The sequence below is a fragment of the Nipponia nippon genome, unplaced genomic scaffold, assembly GCF_047370975.1.
Source record: "Nipponia nippon isolate SJK-2023a ecotype South Korea unplaced genomic scaffold, ASM4737097v1 scaffold_10, whole genome shotgun sequence".
NCBI classification, from domain to species: domain Eukaryota; kingdom Metazoa; phylum Chordata; class Aves; order Pelecaniformes; family Threskiornithidae; genus Nipponia; species Nipponia nippon.
The window spans coordinates 19,600,411-19,624,743 of NW_028262291.1; the positions used below are offsets into that span (position 1 = coordinate 19,600,411).

Consider the following 24,333-nt stretch of genomic DNA (forward strand, 5'->3'; position numbering starts at 1 on the left):
ACAGATCTCAGCTTCAACATCCAGCTGTGCCAGCTGAAGCTATTGTTGCCACAGTTCTGGTAGTTTCTCAGTTTTCCCTTAACTCCTAAAAATGGCTTGTGTGCATGCACCCAAATCTGTAAGCAAACTTAACTCCAGCCACCTACTTACTGCAAATTTGTGCTAGTCCTTCTGAGTCGAAGAAATACAAAAGATAGTAAGATAACACTATCTTACTTGCATAAAAATGTGTGCCATGCCAAAGCACAAAATAATTAGCATACTATAGCTTTAAAGTACTACAAATATTAGCTATCAGAAGTACTGTTAGAAAGGATATTGTTAAAATGTTAACTCTTAAAATGGTAGCTTTTGACAGCAGTGATTGTGGTATTTTCTGTTACAAAGAAAGTTTCATTTCAGTTCAAAAGGAGGCTAAACAAGTACTTGGAAGCCAGAGCACAAGGTGGGTAAGCGGACAAATCCCAACAGCCTCAAAAAATCCCCTGCATTGAAAATAATTGGAGACTGAGAGAGTATCTGGGGAAGTATAAGTGCTTGACCTGATGATACTCTTCCCTTGGGCAGTCTTTTAACGATCACTGTTGGAAATAAAATACCGAGCTACATCAATCCTTGGTCAGAACCAATACACCTTTTCACATGTTCTTTTCTGAAGAAATGTGAGGCACTGACTTTTGAATTTAAATGTCATTCATTATACATTTAGTTTTCCACATCTATGCCAAGAATGAATAAATGTTTAGCATATATCATGCTAACCTGATATCCTGTATTTTACAGGACATGCTGTTCCTCTGCTAAGACAGGATACAGAAGGCTATAACCCTTCTGAAAACACACAATTTTCACTAGATCCCTTCTAAAATAAATACGGGTATCAGTCCTAGTGTTCTGAACAATTTTTCTGTCATATTGTATTTAAATTGTATTCTTTCTAGTAATCCATAATCTTAATGTTTTACATTAAAATACTGTGCTTTACTGTTACATGCTGTTAAAAAGCAACTTTGTGTACTCCAAAGTTGCTGCATTACAGTGGTTGACAATGAAATTCTTAATCTAGTTTGGGGAAAATCCAGAGGTGTAGAACAAAAAGAATGATATAAAATGCATATTTATTATGACGAGAAGCATTTCTTTAGGCAGAAGCAGCAGAGAGTGGCTTGAATTAGGTGAATTCTCATTCAGCATAAGCATGGAAAAGCTACATGAAGTTCATCCTAAAGGTAAAAATAGTTGAGTGCTTGTGATCAGCCAAAAAATAAATATTCAGCAACTCATCTCTGTCTTCTGTTTGCTCTTACAACAATAGGAACAGTAGGACATGGATATACACAAATTAAAAGAAAATCCCTAGATATCACTTAATAAAAACTGAACTCAAAAGACAAATATATAATGTAGTTTTAAACTTTCCTGAGTTATTGACATTCCTATTTCTTATTTTTCTCTGATAAGATTTAAATAAAAACAAATACACTAAAGGCACTCCTATATTTATAGAAAGGGGCACCTATTGCACTCTGACCGTTGTGCAACCCCAGGTAAGCATTTCTTGGCACACTCTAAAAAAGCTGAGGTTTGCTGGTCAGTATCACTTAAGCGCAATATATTAAACTAGCTGGAATCAGGCTTGAAGGATCAATGACAACAATTAGCCAATTCCTGTTTTCCAGTCAGACGTTCTGGACAGCACAGAAGTACGGAAGAGGAGTACTTTTTGCCAACAGCTAACAGCTTATTGGGAAACAGTATTTTCTACATGACTTGAATAAAAACAGTAGCATTCTCTAGTCACTTGATCACTCTTTAAGAGTAAAAAAAATGTTTTGGCTTTAAAGCAGTGAATATAAATTGCAGGTAGACTTTGCTAAACTTACCTGATACTTTGTGCTTATAAGGTATATTCTAAGATACCTGAGCTTCATATAGCAAAAATAAATAAAAAATTAAAAGTAACAATCTGGGGCTGGAAATATATAACCAAGGACATGATTTTACTTACTTCAGTAGTTCTATCAACTTCAGAGGGACTGTTCAAATGCTTTAAGTAGGTATAGAAATATCTAACATCAAACGCTGGAGTTGTATCTCTTTTAATATGATTCATTTCATCCTCCTAAAATCTGTCCATTCAGATGAAAAGTGATTACTGTTTAAAAATGAAAACTAATTAAAGCATTCTATATATTTACAAAGCTGGCTGGAACTTTGTCACACAAACACAGAGCCAAAAAAAGTGGGGACTTACTTACAAGTTGAGCTTTGAAGACTGTCTTTGGATATCTAATGATCTGACTGTGCAATGAATCATGATACAGTAATGACATAGACAGTTTTGTAAATGTTGTGCCCAAGATGTTAAAGGTCTCTCCAGTAGCAAGCTGTCACCTTTGCAAGCAGATTGAGCAGACTGAAATAAGAAGGTAAACCTTTATATTACCCACAAAGGACATGGAAGGTTTTTTCCCAAGCTAGGAAGTTAAGGAGCTCTCCTCTGCTTACAGTAAATAGGAATATTGCTTTAACTCCAACTACTTTTTCACTTCCTGACATGAGATAAAATTTTGAGTTTACAAAAATACAAATGGCTAGGATGTTGTTTACATAACTAATCTGAGTAGAAACTTACTAGCTTTTCCTGCTATTTATATGTGAAATGGCAAGCTGAATGAGCAAATATGCTGTTGGGAGACCTAAATCCATTTTTCTCTTTCACTTTTATAGTTTTGAGCAAGGATTCCTGTTCTACCTGGGGCGGAGGGCATTTTTCAACCTTTGATAAATACCAGTATGACTTCACTGGGACCTGCAACTATATCTTTGCAACTGTTTGTGATGAAACCAGCCCAGACTTCAACATTCAGTTCCGCCGTGGCCTGGACAAAAAAATTGCGAGGATCATTATTGAGCTGGGACCTTCTGTTGTCATTGTTGAGAAAGGCAGCATTTCTGTCAGGAGTGTTGGGTAAGATTCTGCGATGAATGGGATAAAAGTGTTTAAAGGAAGCAAGGAGTTGCACTAATACAGCAGTTGCACTAATACAGCAGTTGCACTAAAGAAGACTACTTTGTATCAAAAATGAATTAACAAATTACAGAAGTTAGCACACCTAACTGGACTCTACTCATTTCTTCCTATCAAACATTCACACTCTGTAGATAAGTATTTCATTTGCAGTTATTTGAATCAAGCTTAGAGTACATTTGTGTAGGCAAAGGGATAAACTAACCTTCTCAGACCAAAACAGTTCTTACATTGAAACTACAGTCTCCTAGATACTACCGGTCTGCTTATGCTTATCTCTACTACAAGCACAGATGGAACGGCTTATACTCTTTAGTAGATACTAGTTGAAATTCCTGTGTTTTGCTTAGAATTCATTTGATTTGAGACAGATAACTCTGAACCCCCTGTGCTAAAAAGATAACAGATATATAGGGTACAAGAGAAACTTTGAACAAGAGAAACTTTGAACTCTACAACCAACAGAGAAATATTGGAGGGGCTTACAAAGAAGTCCTTGTACATGAGACCACTGGTGGTGCACATTATTCCAAGGATTACTATATCCAGAGAACAGCTGTTTTACTGAGGAATTACACTGATGGGAACCTTTGGGTTCTTCATCATTCTTCTAGACAAATTGCTCCCATACAAGGAAATTTCTCCAGGGAAGTTTTCAGCATTTTCATCAGATAGGCAGTGTTGAATTTTTGTGTGTGAGTACATGCGGATACAGGAAATAATTGACTGTGGATTGTCTGTATCTTATTATATTTACTTGGGTACAATAACCATCACGACAAAAAGACAACTTGCAGCTATATCTTAATTTAGTAAACTGTATTTAGAAAAGACTTCTTTTATTAGTTTATGTTCCAGAAAAATTATGTAAATCTATGGGTCTAACCCAATGATCCGCATTTTAAATTTTTGTCCTACATTCACAAGAACCAAATGCCATGACTGACCTGGTCTAGCGTTGGACATAGCCCTGCTTCAGGTGAAAGGCTGGCCTGGGCAACTTCAGAAGGTCCCTTCCAACCAACTTTTCCATGATTGTCACATACTTACTGAGTACTTAGCAAAATATATTTGTTCTTTAATGTTGTTGTTAGTCTGTAGCACTAGAATTCATCTGTAAGGATGGAAACCTAATTCTGCTACAACAGTCCCATCATGGCTTTCTCTAACCTTGTCAGTTTTCAGTCCTAGCAATACTTCCTATATTAACAGGCTGTCGTCCATAGAAGCTCTTCAGGATAATCAACAATAGTTCTGCCACACAAACTGTATTGTTACAAATTCTTGAAACATATAACTATACCCTAACAAAACCAAACCAAGTGAAGATGCTAAGTCCTGTGCAATCATTTTCACTAGTATAATCAGGATGCAACCATCTCCTGGTGATTCTTCCATGAAACTGCTGACATTGATTTTCAATCAATCAACAGAAATTTTAATGTATCTCGAAATGTTACAGTTACAAAGGAAAAAATTCTATTTCATGTTGCTGCAAGAACTCAGATTGTATGTTTATTATATCTAAAAAAGATAACTAATACCTGCATAATATTGGTATGAGAAGGTCAATGTCTCTTGTCACCTTATTACAGTGTCATTAAGTTGCCTTACACTAGCAATGGAATTCAAATAGCACCTTATGGACGCAACATCCGTCTGGTGGCTAAGCTGATGGAGATGGAGCTAGTTGTCATGTGGAACAATGATGACTATCTCATGGTTAGTAGAATGTTCTCATAAAGCAGAAGAGAAAATTCTCCCTGACTTACTGGAATGACAAGATCTCTTTAGACTTAATGGGTGCTTTTTGCATGTGTTTACTATTTGGATATTTATTTTTTTCCTGCTTCATCCATTCCTCTTGAAATAAACTTTGCTTTTTATACCTGCATGTTCCTTTCACTTCCAACATTGGTAGTTAACTAAAGCCACCACTGTTGAGATTTGTGGACGCTTTCACAGATTTTAAACTTTCCTCAGGCTATTCCAGCAGCTACAATGTTTTGCTAAAGGGATGTTGAAGTTGTTTGAAATTGTTTAAAGTTGTGTGGAATTTAATAGTGTATGCCATAGTTTTGTCATTTCTGCTGTGCTTGGACATCTTTTGGTTTCAAACATACAGTGCTCCTACCAGCTCCTTTGTTTCTTTCCTTTTTCTGAATCTTTTCATCTTTTCCCTCCAAAATCCTTGATATATTTTAGGGAACAGGATACATTTTCTCACCATGACCTGTGATATTAATGCCACAAAATACACCAAATTCTGAATTGGTAAGTTTGCTAAAACAGGGAGATTGTTATGTAATAAATTGTCTGGGAGATTTACCAGCATTACTATCACGCATATAACAGGAAATGCTACTGTGATAGGTACACGCTGTATTCTGTGTAGAGTCAAATTATTTCCTCTGATCTAAGGTTTTCATAATAATTCATCAATTGTAGCCAGTAGTAATATTACCACTTTACTCTCCAGAGCAATAGATAATTGAATAACCTTCTTAAGAGAACAAATCTGAAATTCGTGCTTCGCCAACAAAGATATGAGCAAGGAAACAGCATCATTTCCTTTTCTATTTTTTTCTGGCTGCTTAGAATATTATCCCCCCTCAATTCTCTGCAAATGTCTTAGAATCTTATTCTTTTATTAAATAAAAAAATTACAACAATCACTATTTGCCTATTGGGAAAAGAAGTTACTGCTTCCAAAACTTTTCTTCCAATCAAGTCACTGAAATTAATGAGAAGGATCACCTTTAATTAGATCCTTGAACTGAATTTGTTCGAGAAAGGTAATGCTGTATAGATGATTTTACTTGGGGTGATCCTTTTAAATGTTTTGGTTTATTTTATTTTAGGTTTTGACTGAAAAAAAATATATGGGGAAAACCTGTGGAATGTGTGGAAATTATGATGGTTATGAATTGAATGAATTTGTGAGTGAAGGTAAGATCTAAGGACAGGCCAGATGGAAGGAGAACTGGTTAAACTGAGTCAACGTGGAAATTTAGTACTGTACTAACATTGCTCTGACTGCTCACTCAGTTTCAGAATTAAGTAAAGCACTTTCAGAGGTCACCAGCATACCTATCGTATGATTATGCTACACGCTATTATTTGCTATGATGATAATATTGTGGGTTCCTCAGACAAATTATAAGGACTCTCTTATATTTTAGAAAGAGGTGGCAAGGATCACTCTCTCACTTAACTTTCAGAACAGTCCAGGTTCATAACAAGGCACAGTGTGGGAAATGATTACATTAGGTAGAAGCAAGAATGAGGCTATAATTAAAAGAACATAGTGGACAAGAATATTAACATGTAGTGCGTCCCAATAAGGGTGGATCTTTAGAACAAAATAGTTGGTGCTGAGGACTCAACATCTGTGCTATATGTGGTTTAGGGTGTTCACTTCTAGAGTCACTGTAATCTGGTCTATTGAACTGCCCATTAGCAGTTGGAGCTCATTACACATGCTCTTAGAGCACATCTTCTGGCTTGGTTTCATCTTAAAGGAACTCTGTATGCCAAAACCACTCCACAATGGAAATCAAATAGTAGGGAATGGGGATGTTTGGAAGATTTGCTCTAAAAACACACTGCTAATCTGAACTACAGTGCTAGTGTGGAGACATTAAATTGCACAGTAAACTAATGTCAGATCAACACAGCCAGATACAGTTTTCTGTACACATGACAGAAAAGATTTCTAAAAAGTATACAATATTTTTTGGGTTGTGATGAGTTTAACCCCACGTGTAGGGGAAAATATAAGAATGGGGGATGAGGAGAAGAGGCGTGAATTACCAGTTGGCAAAAGATAACACGGCTGGCAGAAAAACAATAGCAGCTGGTATCATGTAAGATAGTAGATGTGGTAGATTAGGAAATAGCTCAGAGAAATGGTCAAGGTGGTAAAAGTATACGTTACTGAATAAACTCCAGGTAAAGGCCAAAAGAGGTAGTTGTTATCATCAGGAGGAGTAATTAGTAGGACCTTGCACAGTCAAAGAGAAGGATCTGAGTTTTGCTACATCACAGCAACAATTAAACAAATCCATGTGGGCTTTTTCCTGACAAATTATAACCCTTCATTTTACAGGTAAATTGCTGGATACGTATAAATTTGCTGCATTACAAAAAATGGATGATCCATCAGAGATCTGCCTGTCTGAGGAGATATCAGTTACCACCATTCCTCACAAAAAATACGTAAGAAAGATCTTCTTGGCTTTTCTGCAGCATGATTCTTAACAGAGGTGGAAAGATAGATAGAAACCAACAAGAGAGAGGCAGTGGTTTCATAAAACCAACTTCCATGAAAATGGATAAAGTCAAAATTTGCATAGCATGATATGAGAAAGAAAAGGAGTTCTTTGCATTAAAATGCATTTTAAAAAAGGCCCATGGGCATTTTTGAGTCTGGACCTATATTGCTCATATAAACCCAGCATTTAGCTTACAGCTTCCTGAAATTTCATGCAGGTCATCGCAGGAAATTCATGGAAACGAGTGAAGCTTTAAAGAACTTTTTATTCAATAACTAGAGATCTGACATTATAAGCTGTGCAGACTTGAAGACATTCAATGATGCTTTAAACATATTGCCAGATAACAGTGGTCATAACAGGGCCAACAACTATCAACTGCTATCACTTCCAGTCCTAGATGACAAGAAAAGCAGTGTACGTGAAACATGATGCATCCATGTAACCACGGTCGAAAGAGGAAGCTTGGTAGCAGCAAAGAACAGAAGGTCTTCTATTAGATTTTGCAGCTACAGGAATCGAATCCTACTTAGGTTGATCCTGTTAAGTTTTTTCACCAGGGAAACTCAAATTTTGCATTCCCACACAGGTTTTACAGAATCACAGAATGGTTTAGCTTAGAAGGGATCTCTTCAGATCATGTAGACCAACCCTCTGCTCAAGCAGGGTCAGCTAGAGCAGGTTGTCCAGGACAATGTCCTAGTAGGTTTTGAGTATCTCCTGGGCAGATCTTCGAGGCTGAGGAGATGGAAACTCCATAATTTCTCTCAGCAACCTGCTCTTTTTTCTACCTAGGAGGTCATAAAGTCACCATATACCTAATGGCAAGCACTCATTGCTATCGTCTAAAAAGCATCTCACTTTACATAGAATGATCATGCTCTTTGGTTCTGTTTGTACTGCCTCACAAGAATATGATCTTACTTCGCAATTCTCATGTACTTATTTGTACACAGTATATGCATTACTAGTAATTACAGAATGTTTAAAAAGTTTTTTCTTGAAATAGGCAATTTTTCTTCTTCTTTCCTTAATAGTTTCATCTTATTTTTCTAGCAACCCAAGGATCTCTTAGTTTGAACATAGAAAACATTCTTCTTGCTATAAAGTTTAACTTTGATACTACAGAAGAAGAGCCAGCTGGAATTCTTCTGAGATTCTCCTTTTCCCAGAACAGAAAAAAAGGGAAACATTAGTTTTGTATCATCTCTTTAACAAGAAGAGCAGGAATAAAAACCAGGAGTTTCTGTGGGTCCTGTGATGAACATATTTTTCTGAAGAAGAGGATTGTAAATGTTACTTGTATTCACACTGGAAAATTAGTTTGGTCTTGACTGGGGGAGAGTGGCTGGAGAGCTGCCCAGTGGAAAAGGACCTGGGAGTGCTGCTTGACAGCCAGCTGAACATGAGCCAGCAGTTTGCTCAGGTGGCCAAGAAGGCCAATGGCATCCTGGCCTGTATCAGAAATAGTACAGCCAGCAGGACCAGGGAGGTGATAGTGTCCCTATAGTCAGCACTGGTGAGGCCGCATCTTGAATACTGTGTTCAGTTTTGGGCCCCTCACTACAAGAAAGACATTGAAGTGCTGGAGCGTGTCCAGAGAAGGGCAACGAAGCTGGTGAAGGGTCTGGAGAACAAGTCTTATAAGGAGCGGCTGCGGGAACTGGGGTTGTTTAGTCTGGAGAAGAGGAGGCTGAGGGGAGACCTTGTTGCTCTCTACAACTACCTGAAAGAAGGTTGTAGTGAGGTGGGGGTCGGTCTCTTCTCCCAGGTAACAAGTGATAGGACAAGAGGAAATGGCCTCAAGTTGCACCAGGGGAAGTTTAGATTAGATATTGGGAAAAATTTCTTCACAGAGAGTGGTTAGGCATTGGAACAGACTGCCCAGGGAAGTGGTGCAATCACAGTCCCTGGAAGCGTTCAAAAAAACATGCGGATGTGGTGCTTAGGGTTATCGTTTAGAGGTGGACCTGGCAGTTAGGTTAACGGTTGTACTCGATGATCTCAGAGGTCCTTTCCAACCTTAATGATTCTACGATTCTATGATCTGGTGGAGAACTTCTGTTGGCTGGGAGGTTTAACCTTTTTACATTGTTTCTCTTTGAGACCTTATACTGCAGTAGGCAACATGATAGACAATACAAACATATCAAATATTTGCTCAAAAGGGAATGAATGTTGCTATCTTCATATGGGGGATGTTTGTCCTGGAACTGAATCTCCATGAGACAACATACTCCCTGCCTGTAATCTTCTCAGCCATTTTTAGGGGGATTGATGGTACTGAAAGAATGACTTAATTTTCAACTTAATGAGAAGTGGAGCTAATTCAACATATCAAGATCCTTCTATTATACAATGCATTTGTATTCCTTTCTATTTATGAATTTCTCATGCATCTTAAGTAAAATACATATCACTAAACTGTAGGGCAAAAAAAGCAAACAAACCAGTAAGAAAATTATAACTCGCAGTGGTATTCTATTGTGGTTTTCACATGGGGGAAACACTACTAGGAACAATTTTCTTTCTCTTTTTATTTAGGCCATGATCTGCTCTCAGCTACTTAACTCAGTGTCACCAACCTGCAGCGTGCCAAAGGATGGGTTTGTCATTCGTTGCCAGCTTGATATGCAGGACTGCAGTGAGCCAGGACAAAACAACTGCACTTGCTCTACACTGTCAGAGTATTCAAGGCAATGTGCTATGTCCCATCAAATGGTGTTCAACTGGAGAACTGAAAACTTCTGCTGTAAGTTCAAAAGTTTTATTCATAGGAGATTGTACTTAACCTTGCTATATCTTACATAGAGGAAGAATGATGATTAACTGGAATTTAAATCAATTGATAGTAGAGTCTCTACTGTCTTGAATCAAACAAATTGTTTTCTTAAGACAACAGCAGTGGTCTTTGGTAAAGCATTAAGAAGGAGAACACAGAAACCTCAAAGGAGAAAGAGGAAGCATGAAACGTAGCTCCTACCTCTAGAACAGTGACCATAAGAGAGAAAAATATCCACCACGTGAAAACTGTTGAATTTCTCATACTTCCAACAGGAGGCTGTTCTCTCTTAGTACATTTTTTCATTGTTGTACTTAGCAAATTAGCCAGTGAAGAGAGAGAACTTTTAAATGGCTTCTGAAGTCTTTAAACCTTTTTGCTTACAATTGCCATAGCCCCTTTTATTCACAGGAGATTTTCAGCAGTTCATTTTCAGATGCTCAACCTTCTTAATTGCAACTACTGATTGGAAGTAAAGAGGAAGCAAATCTTCCATTACTCTCCAAGCTGTACATGATTAGACACACTTTTTTTCAAGTGTCTGTTTGTTATCAAAGTTCTGATTCACTTTTTGCGGTCTTTTTGAATCCACCTGAAACTTCAATCTATAGTCAGTGTTATGTAGCAGGATTCACTGTTTTATAAGAGAACATGCTGATCATAAAAAAAGTCAGAAGTAACTTAAATTTATGTTGTTATTTCTAAACCAACTTGCACATTAAATTACCAGAGATGCAGCTCATGTCAAAAAAGAGGAGCTTTCAAAATGGCCTTGCTTAATATGATATTGTCCTTCAGAAGCATATAATTTAATCATATTTTTATTTATCCTTTATATGAATATATGGTCATGGGTAGCAAATTCATAAAATAAATTGCTTTGACAGGAATATATTTCTCTTTATCCCTTGATTCTTATTCTGTTTCAAAAGTCTTTAAGATTGGCTACCATTTAGATTTTAGTATAGCAATAGTGAAATCGCAGTTGAATTATATTCCTGAAGTCATTGTTTAACTTGCCATAGTCTATCATCTCACCATTGTTACTTACGAGACCTTGTATCATTTTGCCTTCCCTGCATCTCCAGTGCCATATTCTATTCTCTTCTTGGTCTTCATGTATTGGTGCCACTCTTCATTTTTTGTTTTGTATTTAACATTGAGTTTTCTTTCGTTCTTTCCTCATACTTACTGAAAACATTCCATACTAAGCTCCATTACTATCCCCAATGCTTTAAAATTGCACTTCTTTCTAAAATAATTTTTCCCCTGCTCTTCTCCAAGGTTATCGACCTTACATAAATTGGTAACCCATTTTATTCTTTGGTTGGTCTGCAATTGCTTTTAATCCTTCAAAATTGTAGTCTCCTTGTAGCATTTTATAGATTCAGATAAATATTAGTAAGTCACTGTGTGCATTCACAGAACTGTACAATAATTCTTACTAATCACAGTAAAATAATAGCCTCGTTTTCTCCAAGTCACAGCAGTTTTCTTGTTGTCAGTCGACCATTGCTAGGACTGGTAGTAAAGTGATAAAAGGAAAAGGTTGGGGGAAAAAAAAAGGGAATGGGAACCTTGTTTCCCAAAAAAACAAAGCTAAGAATCTAAGAATCTGCAAATAAATGCCAAATATACAAAGGTAATGAACTTTTTAGTTGTCTGTCTTTCTTCATCAGCCTCATCTCTAAGTACCTCTATTTCCCTCCCTCACTTATTTTTACTTTTTCAGATAAGGAAAAATCTCTGCTTGAATTTACCACATAATAAAGCATGTTCTGAGTTCCATATATTAGAATTGCTAGGTAGCTGCATTCTGAAAAGCAGATAACACCTGAGAAGCAGGAACTATACAGAAAATCAAGAGTTATATTCTTTAAATCCTTCAAGTACTACAGAAAATCTGATTTTTGGTAGCTTATTAGGCTGCAATATAGCATATTTCCCATTCTTCAGGCTTCTGAAAGGAGTTTCTAATAAATAAGGCATGAAAAATGAATAAAAGCTAGAGTGAATACGATGGTAATGATGAATACTCAGATGATTAATTGAGTATTGAGGCAGGATAAGAGAACGTTAGTGCCAGAAATCACAAGGTCTTCTCCATGCTAGGTGGTAGATGAGAGATTCTTCTATGTTTACACTTTAAAGATCTTAACACTTTCACTGTTTGTTGCAGCTGTGGGAAAATGTTCTGCTAACCAAATCTATGAGGAATGTGGTTCTCCATGTATTAAAACCTGTTCCAACCCAGAGTACAGCTGTTCCAGTCACTGTACCTATGGCTGCTTTTGTCCTGAAGGTATCATTTCTCTATTCATCATATCCTAAATGACCCATACAGATGTTTTTGGTATATATTGAGTCAAGTGGAATAGACTTCTTAATAATGAATTAGCAGTGCATTTCAGGGCATTGTGCTGCTAGAACTGCCACTTCTCAGGTAACATAATATAACTGGAGTCTTGAATAGTCATGGTCCTTAAAGATTCTTGGTCACTGTTTGCAAGAACAGAGTTGTGAAAGCGTTTTCCCCACAAGACTGTGATACGTGATGGGATAATTAAATGTTACCTGCTTAAAGTTCTGTACTATAATAAACACTGAGTAAGCTTAATTAATTTCCTGTCCCAGGTATCTAGCCTTCCAGGGCACCAGCAAGAGGTAGCATACCTCAGAGAAGTTCTGCAATATTATGGGCATTTTGTAAAATCCCTTTAAAATAGTTCAAGATGAACTTCCTACAAAAATTGTAATTATGACTATCATTTGCATAATTTCTTGACATTTCAGAACTGAAATATCCTCCAGGGTTACTGTGATGTGAGTATATCAATATCATCACCATTTTATAGTAGTCAAAAGTAACATGTTGTGAGTTACATATTTAAAACTAGACTTAGTACTCTAGGAAATAGAATATGTTCTTTCTTCAAAATTCACAACTCAATCAGAATGTCATAGCAAAAAAAAAGTTTGAAAAATAACATTCAAGCTTACTGTTATTTCAAATTAAGTTCAAATTTCAAATTAAGACAATTGTCTGCACTTTCATATAACAAAGTAGCCAAACTCTGTTATCACTTGTAAAGAGTCAGTTTTAATTAAGAGAAAATGTCCTGCACGTTATATCTCTAACTATGGGCACTGGCTGTGCAAGAATAGCATTCTCAAGCTAATTTTGGAAGGCATTCAAGCTATAATAGCTTTAGTGCTAAGTAAGGATACAGAAAAATATTTTTGTTGTTTATCGTTTTTGGCAGGAACTGTTCTTGATGACATCTCAAAGAATCGAACATGTGTTCACATTCAGCAGTGTCCATGTACACTGAATGGGAAAACATACGCTCCTGGTGAGACAATGAAAGCAGCGTGTAGAACCTGGTGAGTAGCGACAGGTACTTTCATGAGAGGATGGAGAGTATCCTCACCAAGCGATTGGAAAATTTAGCCTAACTTTTCGGAGGGCAGCTGCAAATCATCATGGTGGCCACCTCATCTCTGAGGCTACCTTCGAGTGCCACAAATCATACATTTGTAATTGAAGATGTACATGTCTCATTTCCTGATTAATCTGTGTAAGTGCTCCTTCAGGCCACACAAAACAGTAGCATTTTTATCTCCTCTGTGAAACTGGAGGTAAAATTAGCAGAAAACAAATATCCAGTATTTACAATTTCTTTCTAGCAATCTCAGCATTGCCGATCACCAAATCAGTTCTGAAAACTACATTTCTGGTTTGCAACAGAAAATCATTACTTAAGACAATATTTTTTAAATTTGGAAATTTTTTCCAGAAAAAAAGTGGAATATTTTTTTTGTTGTTACTTCTCTTGCTATCATAATTCTAATAAATAAAGTAAAGGATAAATAATGGCATTAATCCTCAGGACTGTAACAATGAATGCACTTTTCATGATCAATCTATTCAGGAAAGTTTAGTGACAATTCACACAAGAGTTCAGCAACTTTGAATTAAGATGAACAACTTCAACTGACATAGATAGACAAAGAAAATCAAAGCATAGAAAGTATAAGGGGGAAAGTGACACAAATGACATCTTCCATTACTAGGAAGTAGTGGTGTTTTTAAAGCGTAAAGAAAAGATATTTCAAAACAGTGGAAATGAAAGTTCAGAATGTATATGTATGTTACACTGTGTTCACTAACCAATTTTGGATGTTGATCAGCTACAGTAAAACCTCCAGACAGGAGGATCAAATCCTCTTCTGGTAATTAGTGCCTTAGTATGAGAATAACCTTACACAGAATTTCTTGTTTTCCTCAGTAAATGTACGATGGGTCAATGGAATTGCAAAGACTTGCCCTGCCCTGGAAGGTGTTCACTGGAAGGAGGCTCCTTTGTTACCACATTTGATTCTAGATCATACAGGTTCCATGGGGTTTGCACTTATGTTCTTATGAAGGTAATTTCCTGCATTCTAGAAACACAGAATATCAAATGGATATATTTTACTCTGTCTTTGGTTTCCCATTGGAACACAAACTGAGGTCTTCCTATGATACACATTTATTCTACAAATCATTGTTATTCTGTCACAGACTTCCTTTTTCACTATTTTCCTCCAGAGTTCCAGCCTGCCACACAATGGAACCCTAATGGCTGTATATGAAAAGTCCGGTTATTCTCATTCTGAGACGTCACTTAGTGCTGTAATTTACATATCTACAAAGGTAAGTATTGCCTCCTCAGGTTCTATCCAGCATTTCAGTAACCAGGTTAACAAAATAAATACTTAAAGTTATTTCTAGTAGCCTGAACTGAAAAATTATGGGGAATAGATACTAAAGATATGTTCCAGTTCATGCGTACACAGTAAAGATCTCAGTTGCCACATCAACTAAGAAAGTTAGAGTATTTTCAAAGTGAAAACTGAAAGCACTATGGAATAACATGTGAGAAAAAGCTTGAATCAATCTTTTCCTATTAGATAGGTCATTGACAATACAGTTGCTTATGTTAAAGAACATATGAATATCATCAGTACAGATAATTATTTCTGATTCCACGTCCCTTTCTTACAGGACAAAATTGTGATTTCCCAGAATGAACTCCTTACTGATGATGATGAACTCAAGCGGCTACCTTACAGATCAGGTAAAGAAAAGGGAATACACATAAAATCCAAATTACGTTAATTAATCTGTTTTACACAACCCAGCATCTTTTCTCTCACAATTGCCAATAGCAGGGGTTTTAGAGGAAGGTTAAAATCTTTCCCATTGCATCTGTCTCTCTGTGGAGAGTTGTGTGTGGAAGGAGAAGACTTGTAGACAGAATGCTAGGACACTTACATATGCATTAAAATCATTACTTTGCAATATCCTATGCATCAAAATCTCTACTTCTAAATACCCTTGTTCTTTTAGGAGACATCACTATTTTCAGACAGTCCTCGATGTACATTCAAATGTATACAACCTTCGGGCTGGAACTTGTAGTTCAAACATCACCTGTGTTCCAGGCCTATGTGAAAGTTGGATCACAATTCAAAGGCAGAACCCTAGGTAAGAAATCTAGTCCCCATGTGAAGGAAAAAACATAGAGAGTGTAATTTTGAAAGCTTAGTACTCATCCTTGAAGGAATAAACTTTCTTCTCTGGATTCAAACAAAAATACCTACATTGGAAAACCAATGTGCTAAGGATTTTTTTTCGCTAATAACTTTAAAAAGAATCAAAGAAATTAGATGGGTGACATTTTTCATCTGTAATATAATACTGTTCTTCACGTGTTTTATGATGTGTGCCTTTTTCAGTATGTGCTTTACTACACAATGAAGGGGCAACAAATCGGTCTGTGTGGTCTCTACATCTTGGAGCACCTGGTTCTTTGAATGCAGTGCATGATCACTGTAAACACAATAAGCCTAAGAATCTAAAAGCTTCTCAGTAGATAAGCACCAGATGGAGGTGTTTATGTTTATTGCACAGCAACATTAGCCACAAAGGCATATCCTGCATTCTAATTATCTATAGGGAATTACAGAGAGGCTTCAGCTTTTAAAGAAGTCTAAATGTATATTCTTTGTCATTACAGATTTTATATACATAAGAAAACACATGTAACTGCAAAAGTATTTCATGGCCTTTCTCTTTTACATGATTTAAAACCACTGAAAAAGCCTTTTTTCTAAAAACAAGACAAAAACTTCTGTATGAATTTGTCATTGAATAGAAGTGGACAATCTTAACTTAAGAAGGCAGAGGCTTAGTGACTGTGTTCATAATCAAGATTCTCTGGCTACTTGACCTATAGCATTCATTGACACTCCATGCAGAACTTTTGAATCAATTTTCTCACTATTTTAGAATGAAACATAGACCATTGTGTACAGAGTCTTTAATTTTCAGCCATCCGTTGATTTCTGATGTTGTTAGGTTTGTGTGGGAATTACAATGGAGACACTACAGATGACTTCATGACTAGCATGGATATCACTGAAGGGACAGCCTCCCTGTTTGTAGATTCCTGGAGGGCAGGAAATTGCCATCCTGCTTTAGAGAGAGATACTGACCCTTGTGCTTTGAGTCAACTGAACAGTAAGTAGATGATCCTGTTGTAACTGATCTCCAGCTGGCTTTGTCTGACACTTCCATAAGCCTATACCAGGGTAATGAGAGAATTTGAGAGAACCAGAGACTGAGACAATTGAACATCACAAATTCTGTAACCAACAAGACGTTTCTGATTTCTAGAATACATATCTAGTGAAAGCTTATCAGAGCCCATTCTAGAGATCTGAGATTGAGATGATCAATGAGAGGTTTTGGGTGATATTTCCAGTGAATTGAAGTCCATGGATGTCTCAGACTTGTTCAGCTGTGCTGTGACTGAAATCCAGGCTTTGCCTTCTCAAGTCTCTATTGCTGTTGGTCTTAAAAAAAAACCAAAACAAACAAAAAAAACCAAGCCCTACTGAGCCGTTTGAACAAAAGTATAGTCTGCAAGCTAACACGCTAAGCTGTCCTTTTGTTCAATCCATCCTTAGCGAAAGCTCAGCTAGAGCAGTGTGTCCAGGGGTTTCTTCATTTCTTTTTCATCTTGTCATTTCTTTTTCCTAACTTTCTCTGTTTAATGTCCATGATTTACTTTCATTAGAAATATCTGCTGAGACTCATTGCTCCATTCTTACCAAGAAGGGTACAGTGTTCGAGAAATGCCATGCTGTGGTGAACCCTATTCCTTTCTACAAGGTAGGAAATGATGATAGACGGTGTACAGAGGGAGTCCAAATATGAACCAGAATGTACTCATATACAGTATCCCACTCATTTGGATCAGCAATGCATAGAAGCTAAGGAACAAGTGTGTTTTTGAAAATTATGTCTCCACCACACTAGAAGTCTGTTCATAGGCACCAGTCCCATCCCTATGAATCAGAAGGTATTTTTACTCATGCTGCAGTTCTCCATGTTGACAACTTTAATTATGCAAAGTATTGATTTTCCCATGTGCATAACTGAGCTCAATTTGCCAGTCTCCACAAAACATTTTGAAAATTAAAAATTAAAATCAGCGAATAAATAAAGGCATTTTTTAGGTACTAAGTATATTTTATTCATGTCAATCAGGCAATTAATTTGATCTTTTTCATCAGTTTTAGTTATGCAATAATATGTATTTTGCATGACTTACCTCTGCAATTCAGCATAGAATTGTAGAATCATTTAGGTTGGAAAAGACTTTTAAGATCATCGAATCCAACAGTCCTAACACTGTCAAGTCTACCACTAAACCATGTCTCTAAGCACCACATCTACACGTCTTTTAAATACCTCCAGGGTTTAGCACTTCCAAATGTCTGTTCCCCAGTAACAGAGTACTCTCCATGTATTGGGTTTCAGAGATGTGTCTACCAAGCCTGTAATTACGAAGAGACCTTTCCTTATATTTGTTCTGCTCTGGGATCGTATGCACGAACATGCAGTTCAATGGGTTTAATCCTTGAGAACTGGAGAAACAGTATGGACAATTGTAGTAAGTAACTGAACCAACTCTTAATAGTCTGCCACCAGAGGAATGCATGCATACGGGTCTATCTCTTTCCATTTAGAATATTCCCATGTTTGATTCACCTATGACAAAACTGAATAAGAGCAAGAACATATTTTAAAACTACTTGTCAGTCATTAGAAAGTAGCTACTTATTGCTCAAGTAGGCCAACCAGCAGGTATAAAAGCCATATTCCCAGGAGCTGCTGACTTCACAGATGTGTCATAACACAACAAAAAACATAAATGGTAAAGCAGTATTCTAAACAATGTCCAAATCATCTTAAGAGTAATGAGGAAAGTAGTGAACAGAAAGAAGAGAAAAGCAGAAATGGGATAACAGATATCCAACTTCTGAATACCCTTCTAGTCTGTTTCAGAAAAGGATTTTTATTTTAAGACTACATGAAAAAGATTACTCTTATGCTTTAAGGTGAGCATGTGGATGCTTCCAGGACTTGATAATTTAGTGATGGAATAGACACATAAATAAAGCTATACTGTACCATAAGATGAGAAAGAACTAGGAAAAACTCTGGTTGCAGATGTGATTTTGCTATTATGCAGCTTAGGCATAGGCACAGGTTTCACGGTTACTCAGAAATACATTGGTATTTCTGCAAAGCTTCTCTTCGCATTATTTTATTCCAAGATACACAAAGAAGCAATAAGATATTTAACCTTCATAAAACTTCCAAACAGCTATATGGTTGGTGTTAAGCCCTGGTCTGCAATATTTTTTGCTAGAGTGCCACATCCACAGGAAGAGAAGCGATAGGAAGCGTTAAGCATTGAAGCCTTTAACACAATATATGCAGCACATTATGAACATGATTATGTTTCACAAGGAAGAGGACAAGTAAATTAAGTTTAACATACCCTCTTGTCTTGTTTTACAGCCATTACTTGTACTGGCAATCAAACATTCAGCTACAACACTCAGGCATGTGACAGGACATGCTTGTCACTCTCCAACCGAGCCCTGGAATGTCATCCAACTGACATCCCTATTGAAGGCTGCCATTGTCCTAAAGGAATGTACTTGAACCACAAGAATGAGTGTGTTCGTAAATCTCATTGTCCCTGCTATTTAGAAGATAGAAAGTACATCTTGCCTGACCAGTCAATAATAAGTGGTGGGATTACCTGGTAAGTGTATCAAGTTTAAAGATTAACAAACTGAAAATGGAGACGAGGGGTCTTCATTTGTCTCTGTTGAGGGTTAATGGCAGTAAGAAGCTAAGCACCACACAGCCACTTGCTCGCTCCACTTCAGCTGGATGTGGAAGAGAATCAGAAGGGCAAAAGCAAGAAAATTTGTGGGTTGAGATACAGTTTAATAACTTTTTTTTGTTATTAATAAGCAAAAATAAGCTTATTTAATAAGCAAAGCAGCATGTGCAATCAAAGCTAAATAAGGAATTAATTCACTACTTCCAATCAGCAGGCAGATGTTTAGACCTTTCCAGGAAACCATGACTTTGTCATGCATAATGGTTACTTGGGAAGACAAGCAGTATAAATCCGAACATGCCTCCTTCCTACAGGCCTGTCAGCCTGACCTCAGTTCCGGGGAAGGTCATGGAGCAGGTCATCTTGAGTGCCATCGCACAATGGGACAATCAGGGAATCAGGGCCAGCCAGCATGGGTTCATGAAGGGCAGGTCCTGCTTGACTAACCTGATCTCCTTCTATGACAAGGTGACCTGCTTGGTGGATGAGGGAAAGGCTGTGGATGTTGTCTACCTGGACTTTAGTAAAGCCTTTGACACTGTCTTCCACAGCATTCTCCTGGAGAAGCTGGCTGCTCATGGCTTGGATAAGTGCACATTTCACTGGGTAAAAAACTGGCTGAATGGCCGAGCCCAGAGAGTGGTGGTGAATGCAGTCAAATCCAGTTGGCAGCCGGTCACAAGTGGTGTTCCCCAGGGCTCAGTATTGGGGCTGGTCCTGTTCAATATCTTCATTGATGATCTGGATGAGGGGATTGAGTGCACCCTCAGTAAGTTTGCAGATGACACCAAGTTGGGCGGGAGTGTTAATGTGCTGGAGGGTAGGAAGGCTCTACAGAGGGATCTGCACAGGCTGGGTCGATGGGCTGAGGCCAACTGTATGAGGTTCAACAAGGCTAAGTGCTGGGTCCTGCACTTGGGTCACAACAACCCCATGCAACGCTACAGGCTTGGGGAAGAGTGGCTGGAAAGCTGCTTGGCGGAAAAGGACCTGGGGGTGTTGGTTGACAGCCAGCTGAACATGAGCCAGCAGTTTGCTCAGGTGGCCAAGAAGGCCAATGGCATCCTGGCCTGTATCAGAAATAGGACAGCCAGCAGGACCAGGGAGGTGATAGTGCCCCTATAGTCAGCACTGGTGAGGCCGCATCTTGAATACTGTGTAGGAGCGGCTGAGGGAACTGGGGTTGTTTAGTCTGGAGAAGAGGAGGCTGAGGGGAGACCTTGTTGCTCTCTACAACTACCTGAAAGAAGGTTGTAGTGAGGTGGGGGTCGGTCTCTTCTCCCAGGTAACAAGTGATAGGACAAGAGGAAATGGCCTCAAGTTGTGCCAGGGGAGATTTAGATTAGATATTGGGATAAATTTCTTCACGGAGAGAGTGGTTAGGCATTGGAACAGACTGCCCAGGGAAGTGGTGCAATCACAGTCCCTGGAAGCGTTCAAAAAAACATGCGGATGTGGTGCTTAGGGTTATCGTTTAGAGGTGGACCTGGCAGTTAGGTTAATGGTTGTACTCGATGATCTCAGAGGTCCTTTCCAACCTTTATGATTCTATGATTCCTCCTTCTTTACCTGAGCTTTTATTGCTGAGCATGATGTTGTATAGTATGGAATACCTCTTTGGTCAGTTCAGGTCAGCTGTCCTTGCTGTTTCCCCTCTCAGCTTCTTGTGCACTCACAGCTTACTCGCTGGCGGGGCAGCATGAGAAGCAGAGATGGCCTTGACACTGTTCAGCAATAGCTAAAACAACATCGTGTTATCAACGCTGTTTTGGTCACAAATCCAAAACAGCACTATTGAGGTACCATTAAGAAAATTAACTCCATTCCAGCCAAAACTAGTACTATCTCCTTCACTCGATAGCAAAGGTTTATTTTTTAAGACATCTTATGAACAAAAAGCATTTGACTTACCTTAAGCTTGGAAATGTTAAGGAAAAAATTAGAAAATAATAGGTAAGATATGATTATTCCTAGTAGGAGATTTTGTCAAGAGTATCTAGACAGCTATATACAAACCTCAAGAATGACTTGATAGGCCATCATAATAGTGAATGGCCTACTATTCACTTTCAAAACTGATGTTACTGTATACTACAAAAAGTAAAGAGAGGCAAGTTGACTCATGTTCCATTTTGAAGGATGGGGAGGAGCTGGTAACATAAATGAAACATTTCCAATGGTGAGAAACATGAAGCCATTTTGCAAAAAATTAAAATATCTTCCTTAAGAGAGAATTGCATTGATTTTTTTTTTTTTCCCCCTAGCTACTGCATTAATGGAAGGCTAAGTTGCACAGGCAAACCTCAAAATCCTGCAGGTATGGGTCTGATATGGTTTATTTAGAAATGTATTCTTTCCCCCTATGTTGTAAAATTGCTACTTCACAATCTCTGCAATGTTTGCTTTTCTTCCTTTTTCCTAGAAAGCTGCAAAGCTCCTAAGAAATATATATCATGTTCTGACCGTTTAGAAAACAAGTATGGAGCTGCATGTGCCCCTACCTGTCAGATGCTGGCTACTGGAATTGAATGTGTGAGTTTCACAGCTCTGGGATACTTATCTCATTGAGAGAGGAAGAATGTTCTAGTTGTTACTTAGCACTTGACTACATTCCTTCTAGTGAAATGACAGGAGATATTTCTTCTAACGTTGTACAGTTAAACATCAGTCTTCCTTCCACAGACTGTGGACACTAAAAATTTACATATATTCAGGAAGTGATTAAAGGAATTAAATTGCATGAATTAATGAATTAAATTCTAGTAAATTACTAGAATAAAAATCCATTAAGGATTCTTAACTATATGGCTATCACCACTGGCTCAGGTACTCCATAAGCTGCATGTCACTGGAAACTGCTAGAACATGTGGTTTATGCTTCCTGGTCTATTCTTTCCCAACTATCTGCTGCTGATGGTCACAGGAGGCAGGAGACCTAGGCTAGGTGAACTTCTGGTCTGTCCTGACAGGCTTTTCTTATGCCTTTATGTTAAGGAAACAGACTAATTGGAAGAGTTGTAATAAACTTCCTTGATATAAAGAAACTTCTGTTGTACTTTGTCTGAAAGATTGGTAGCAATGAAAGACAAATTTTTCAGAGTCTTCAAGTATGTTTAATATCTCACCATAGCAGGAATATCTTACAACTTCAGTGAAACCAGTTCAATTGACTAGTATGTTAGTATGAGGAAAATCACAAAACTGAAATCAAGTCAAAACCAGAACTTAGCACAGGTTCACTCTTGACACCATTCACATACAAGATAAAATGCATCTCACATTTCTTTTCATTTTGCAATCTGTTGGTCTTTACCAGATACCCACTAAATGTGAATCAGGCTGTGTCTGTGCTGATGGGCTATATGAAAATCTTGATGGCAGGTGTGTTCCAGCTGATGAGTGTCCATGTGAATATGGTGGTCTTGCTTACGGAAAAGGTGAACAGATCCAAACTGAATGTGAGATCTGGTAAGAATCACACAGTTTTTCGTTGCAGAACCTCTGTTTCACTAAACTGTACAACTACATAACAAAAGCGTTTAGTTGACGGGAGAATAGGAAATGGCAACAGCTGAATGGAAGGAATACAGTGACAAAGCACAGAGGTGATAAAGAGAAGCTTAGCATTTGATAATATATACGTACAGATAAAAAAGTCATGGTACTGGCTTCAGGGATAATTTCTGCCACATACATATCCAGGAATAAGGGCATCCAGCAGGGCCTGTAACTGTAAACTACATAAGGTCAAGGATTAACAGCTCCACGTAAATAATGATGAGGGCACAATCTTCCTTCTTTTCTGTAGATAAAAGCAAGCCCCCCAAAAGATTGCTCACATCTCTTTAGCAGCATTCTCAAAGTGCTTTATTCCCTTTCCAGTTACCAATCTAGTATTAAAAAACCACCCCCCTCCAAACTACACAGAACAGTGACATCTGATCCCATTAAGAGCAAAAATAAATGAGTTTTATATTCTTTCTTCCATGAAAAAAGAAAGCAAAAATTACTTAAGATTTCTTCTTTATCATTAATTAATTTTCTAGGCAGTCCGTAAGTTTTAGTTATGGTTCTTATATTACTTGTAACTTGGTCACAGTGTACACAAGTCAATTAAATGAACATCTTATCTATAAAAGTGCATGTATATAAAAAGAAGCAGGTTAAGGTGGCATTTCTTTGAAATCTGAGTATGGTTTCTTTTCTCACTCCCAGCACTTGCACAAAAGGCAAATGGAAATGTGTTCAGAAATCAAAGTGTTCTTCAACGTGTAATCTGTATGGAGAAGGCCACATCACCACTTTTGATGGACAGCGTTTTGTGTTTGATGGCAACTGTGAATACATATTAGCTATGGTAACCTGCCTCTTACAGCTTATTTTGGCAGTATCTTACGGTCAAGAAATAGCTTGATTTAAATGGCTAATGAAAATATCCTAGGATGCATCTATAACCAATAGAGCACTTTGAATCTTTATAAACACTTGATGTGTTTTTATATTTTCTGCTTATTTCAATACTTAAGATGAAAAGACTTTACTTCTCAAAACACAGTTTTTTATGCAATTACAACAAATTTTAGATTTAATAACATGTTTAAATAGTCACTGATACGTATGTATTCTGTACCAGCCAACTATATCTTTTAGGGAAGTGATGTCAGTTTGACTACCAAATCAGAGGTCATCACCTCCCAAAACAGGCAGAATCAGTCATGACATGTTTAAGCTTTCTTTACTTTTTTATCCTTTTATGTTTCAAGTTGGAAGACTCCAGACACAGAGTCTATTGGGGTTTTGTGCTTTTTGTTGTTTGGTTTGGTTTTTTTAGGATGGCTGCAGTGTTAATAGACCTGTTTCCTCTTTCAAAATTGTTACTGAGAATGTCATCTGTGGGAAATCAGGGGTTACATGCTCCAGATCCATCAGCATTTACCTTGGGGTAAGATCTTCATTCTGCTGTTATCCAGCTGAATAGCTATTTTAAGCCCATGT

At 37.6% G+C, this 24,333-nt stretch overlaps 1 protein-coding gene across 1 annotated transcript in view; it reads left to right on the forward strand.

Moving 5' to 3' along the window:
- The first annotated feature begins 1,198 nt into the window (after window positions 1–1,198).
- MUC6 (mucin 6, oligomeric mucus/gel-forming) overlaps window positions 1,199–24,333 on the forward strand; it is a 38,637-nt gene continuing 15,502 nt past the window's right edge. Inside the window, exons 1-21 of the mRNA XM_087746667.1 lie at window positions 1,199–1,229; window positions 2,731–2,971; window positions 4,627–4,753; window positions 5,893–5,980; window positions 7,140–7,249; window positions 9,850–10,057; window positions 12,267–12,389; window positions 13,351–13,471; window positions 14,377–14,515; window positions 14,679–14,783; window positions 15,135–15,207; window positions 15,480–15,617; window positions 16,491–16,652; window positions 17,212–17,306; window positions 17,958–18,090; window positions 19,005–19,254; window positions 21,603–21,655; window positions 21,761–21,870; window positions 22,655–22,806; window positions 23,554–23,695; window positions 24,170–24,280. Coding sequence (XP_087602793.1) covers window positions 1,199–1,229; window positions 2,731–2,971; window positions 4,627–4,753; window positions 5,893–5,980; window positions 7,140–7,249; window positions 9,850–10,057; window positions 12,267–12,389; window positions 13,351–13,471; window positions 14,377–14,515; window positions 14,679–14,783; window positions 15,135–15,207; window positions 15,480–15,617; window positions 16,491–16,652; window positions 17,212–17,306; window positions 17,958–18,090; window positions 19,005–19,254; window positions 21,603–21,655; window positions 21,761–21,870; window positions 22,655–22,806; window positions 23,554–23,695; window positions 24,170–24,280 — 2,712 coding nt within the window. The remainder of the gene's footprint in view (window positions 1,230–2,730; window positions 2,972–4,626; window positions 4,754–5,892; window positions 5,981–7,139; window positions 7,250–9,849; window positions 10,058–12,266; window positions 12,390–13,350; window positions 13,472–14,376; window positions 14,516–14,678; window positions 14,784–15,134; window positions 15,208–15,479; window positions 15,618–16,490; window positions 16,653–17,211; window positions 17,307–17,957; window positions 18,091–19,004; window positions 19,255–21,602; window positions 21,656–21,760; window positions 21,871–22,654; window positions 22,807–23,553; window positions 23,696–24,169; window positions 24,281–24,333) is intronic.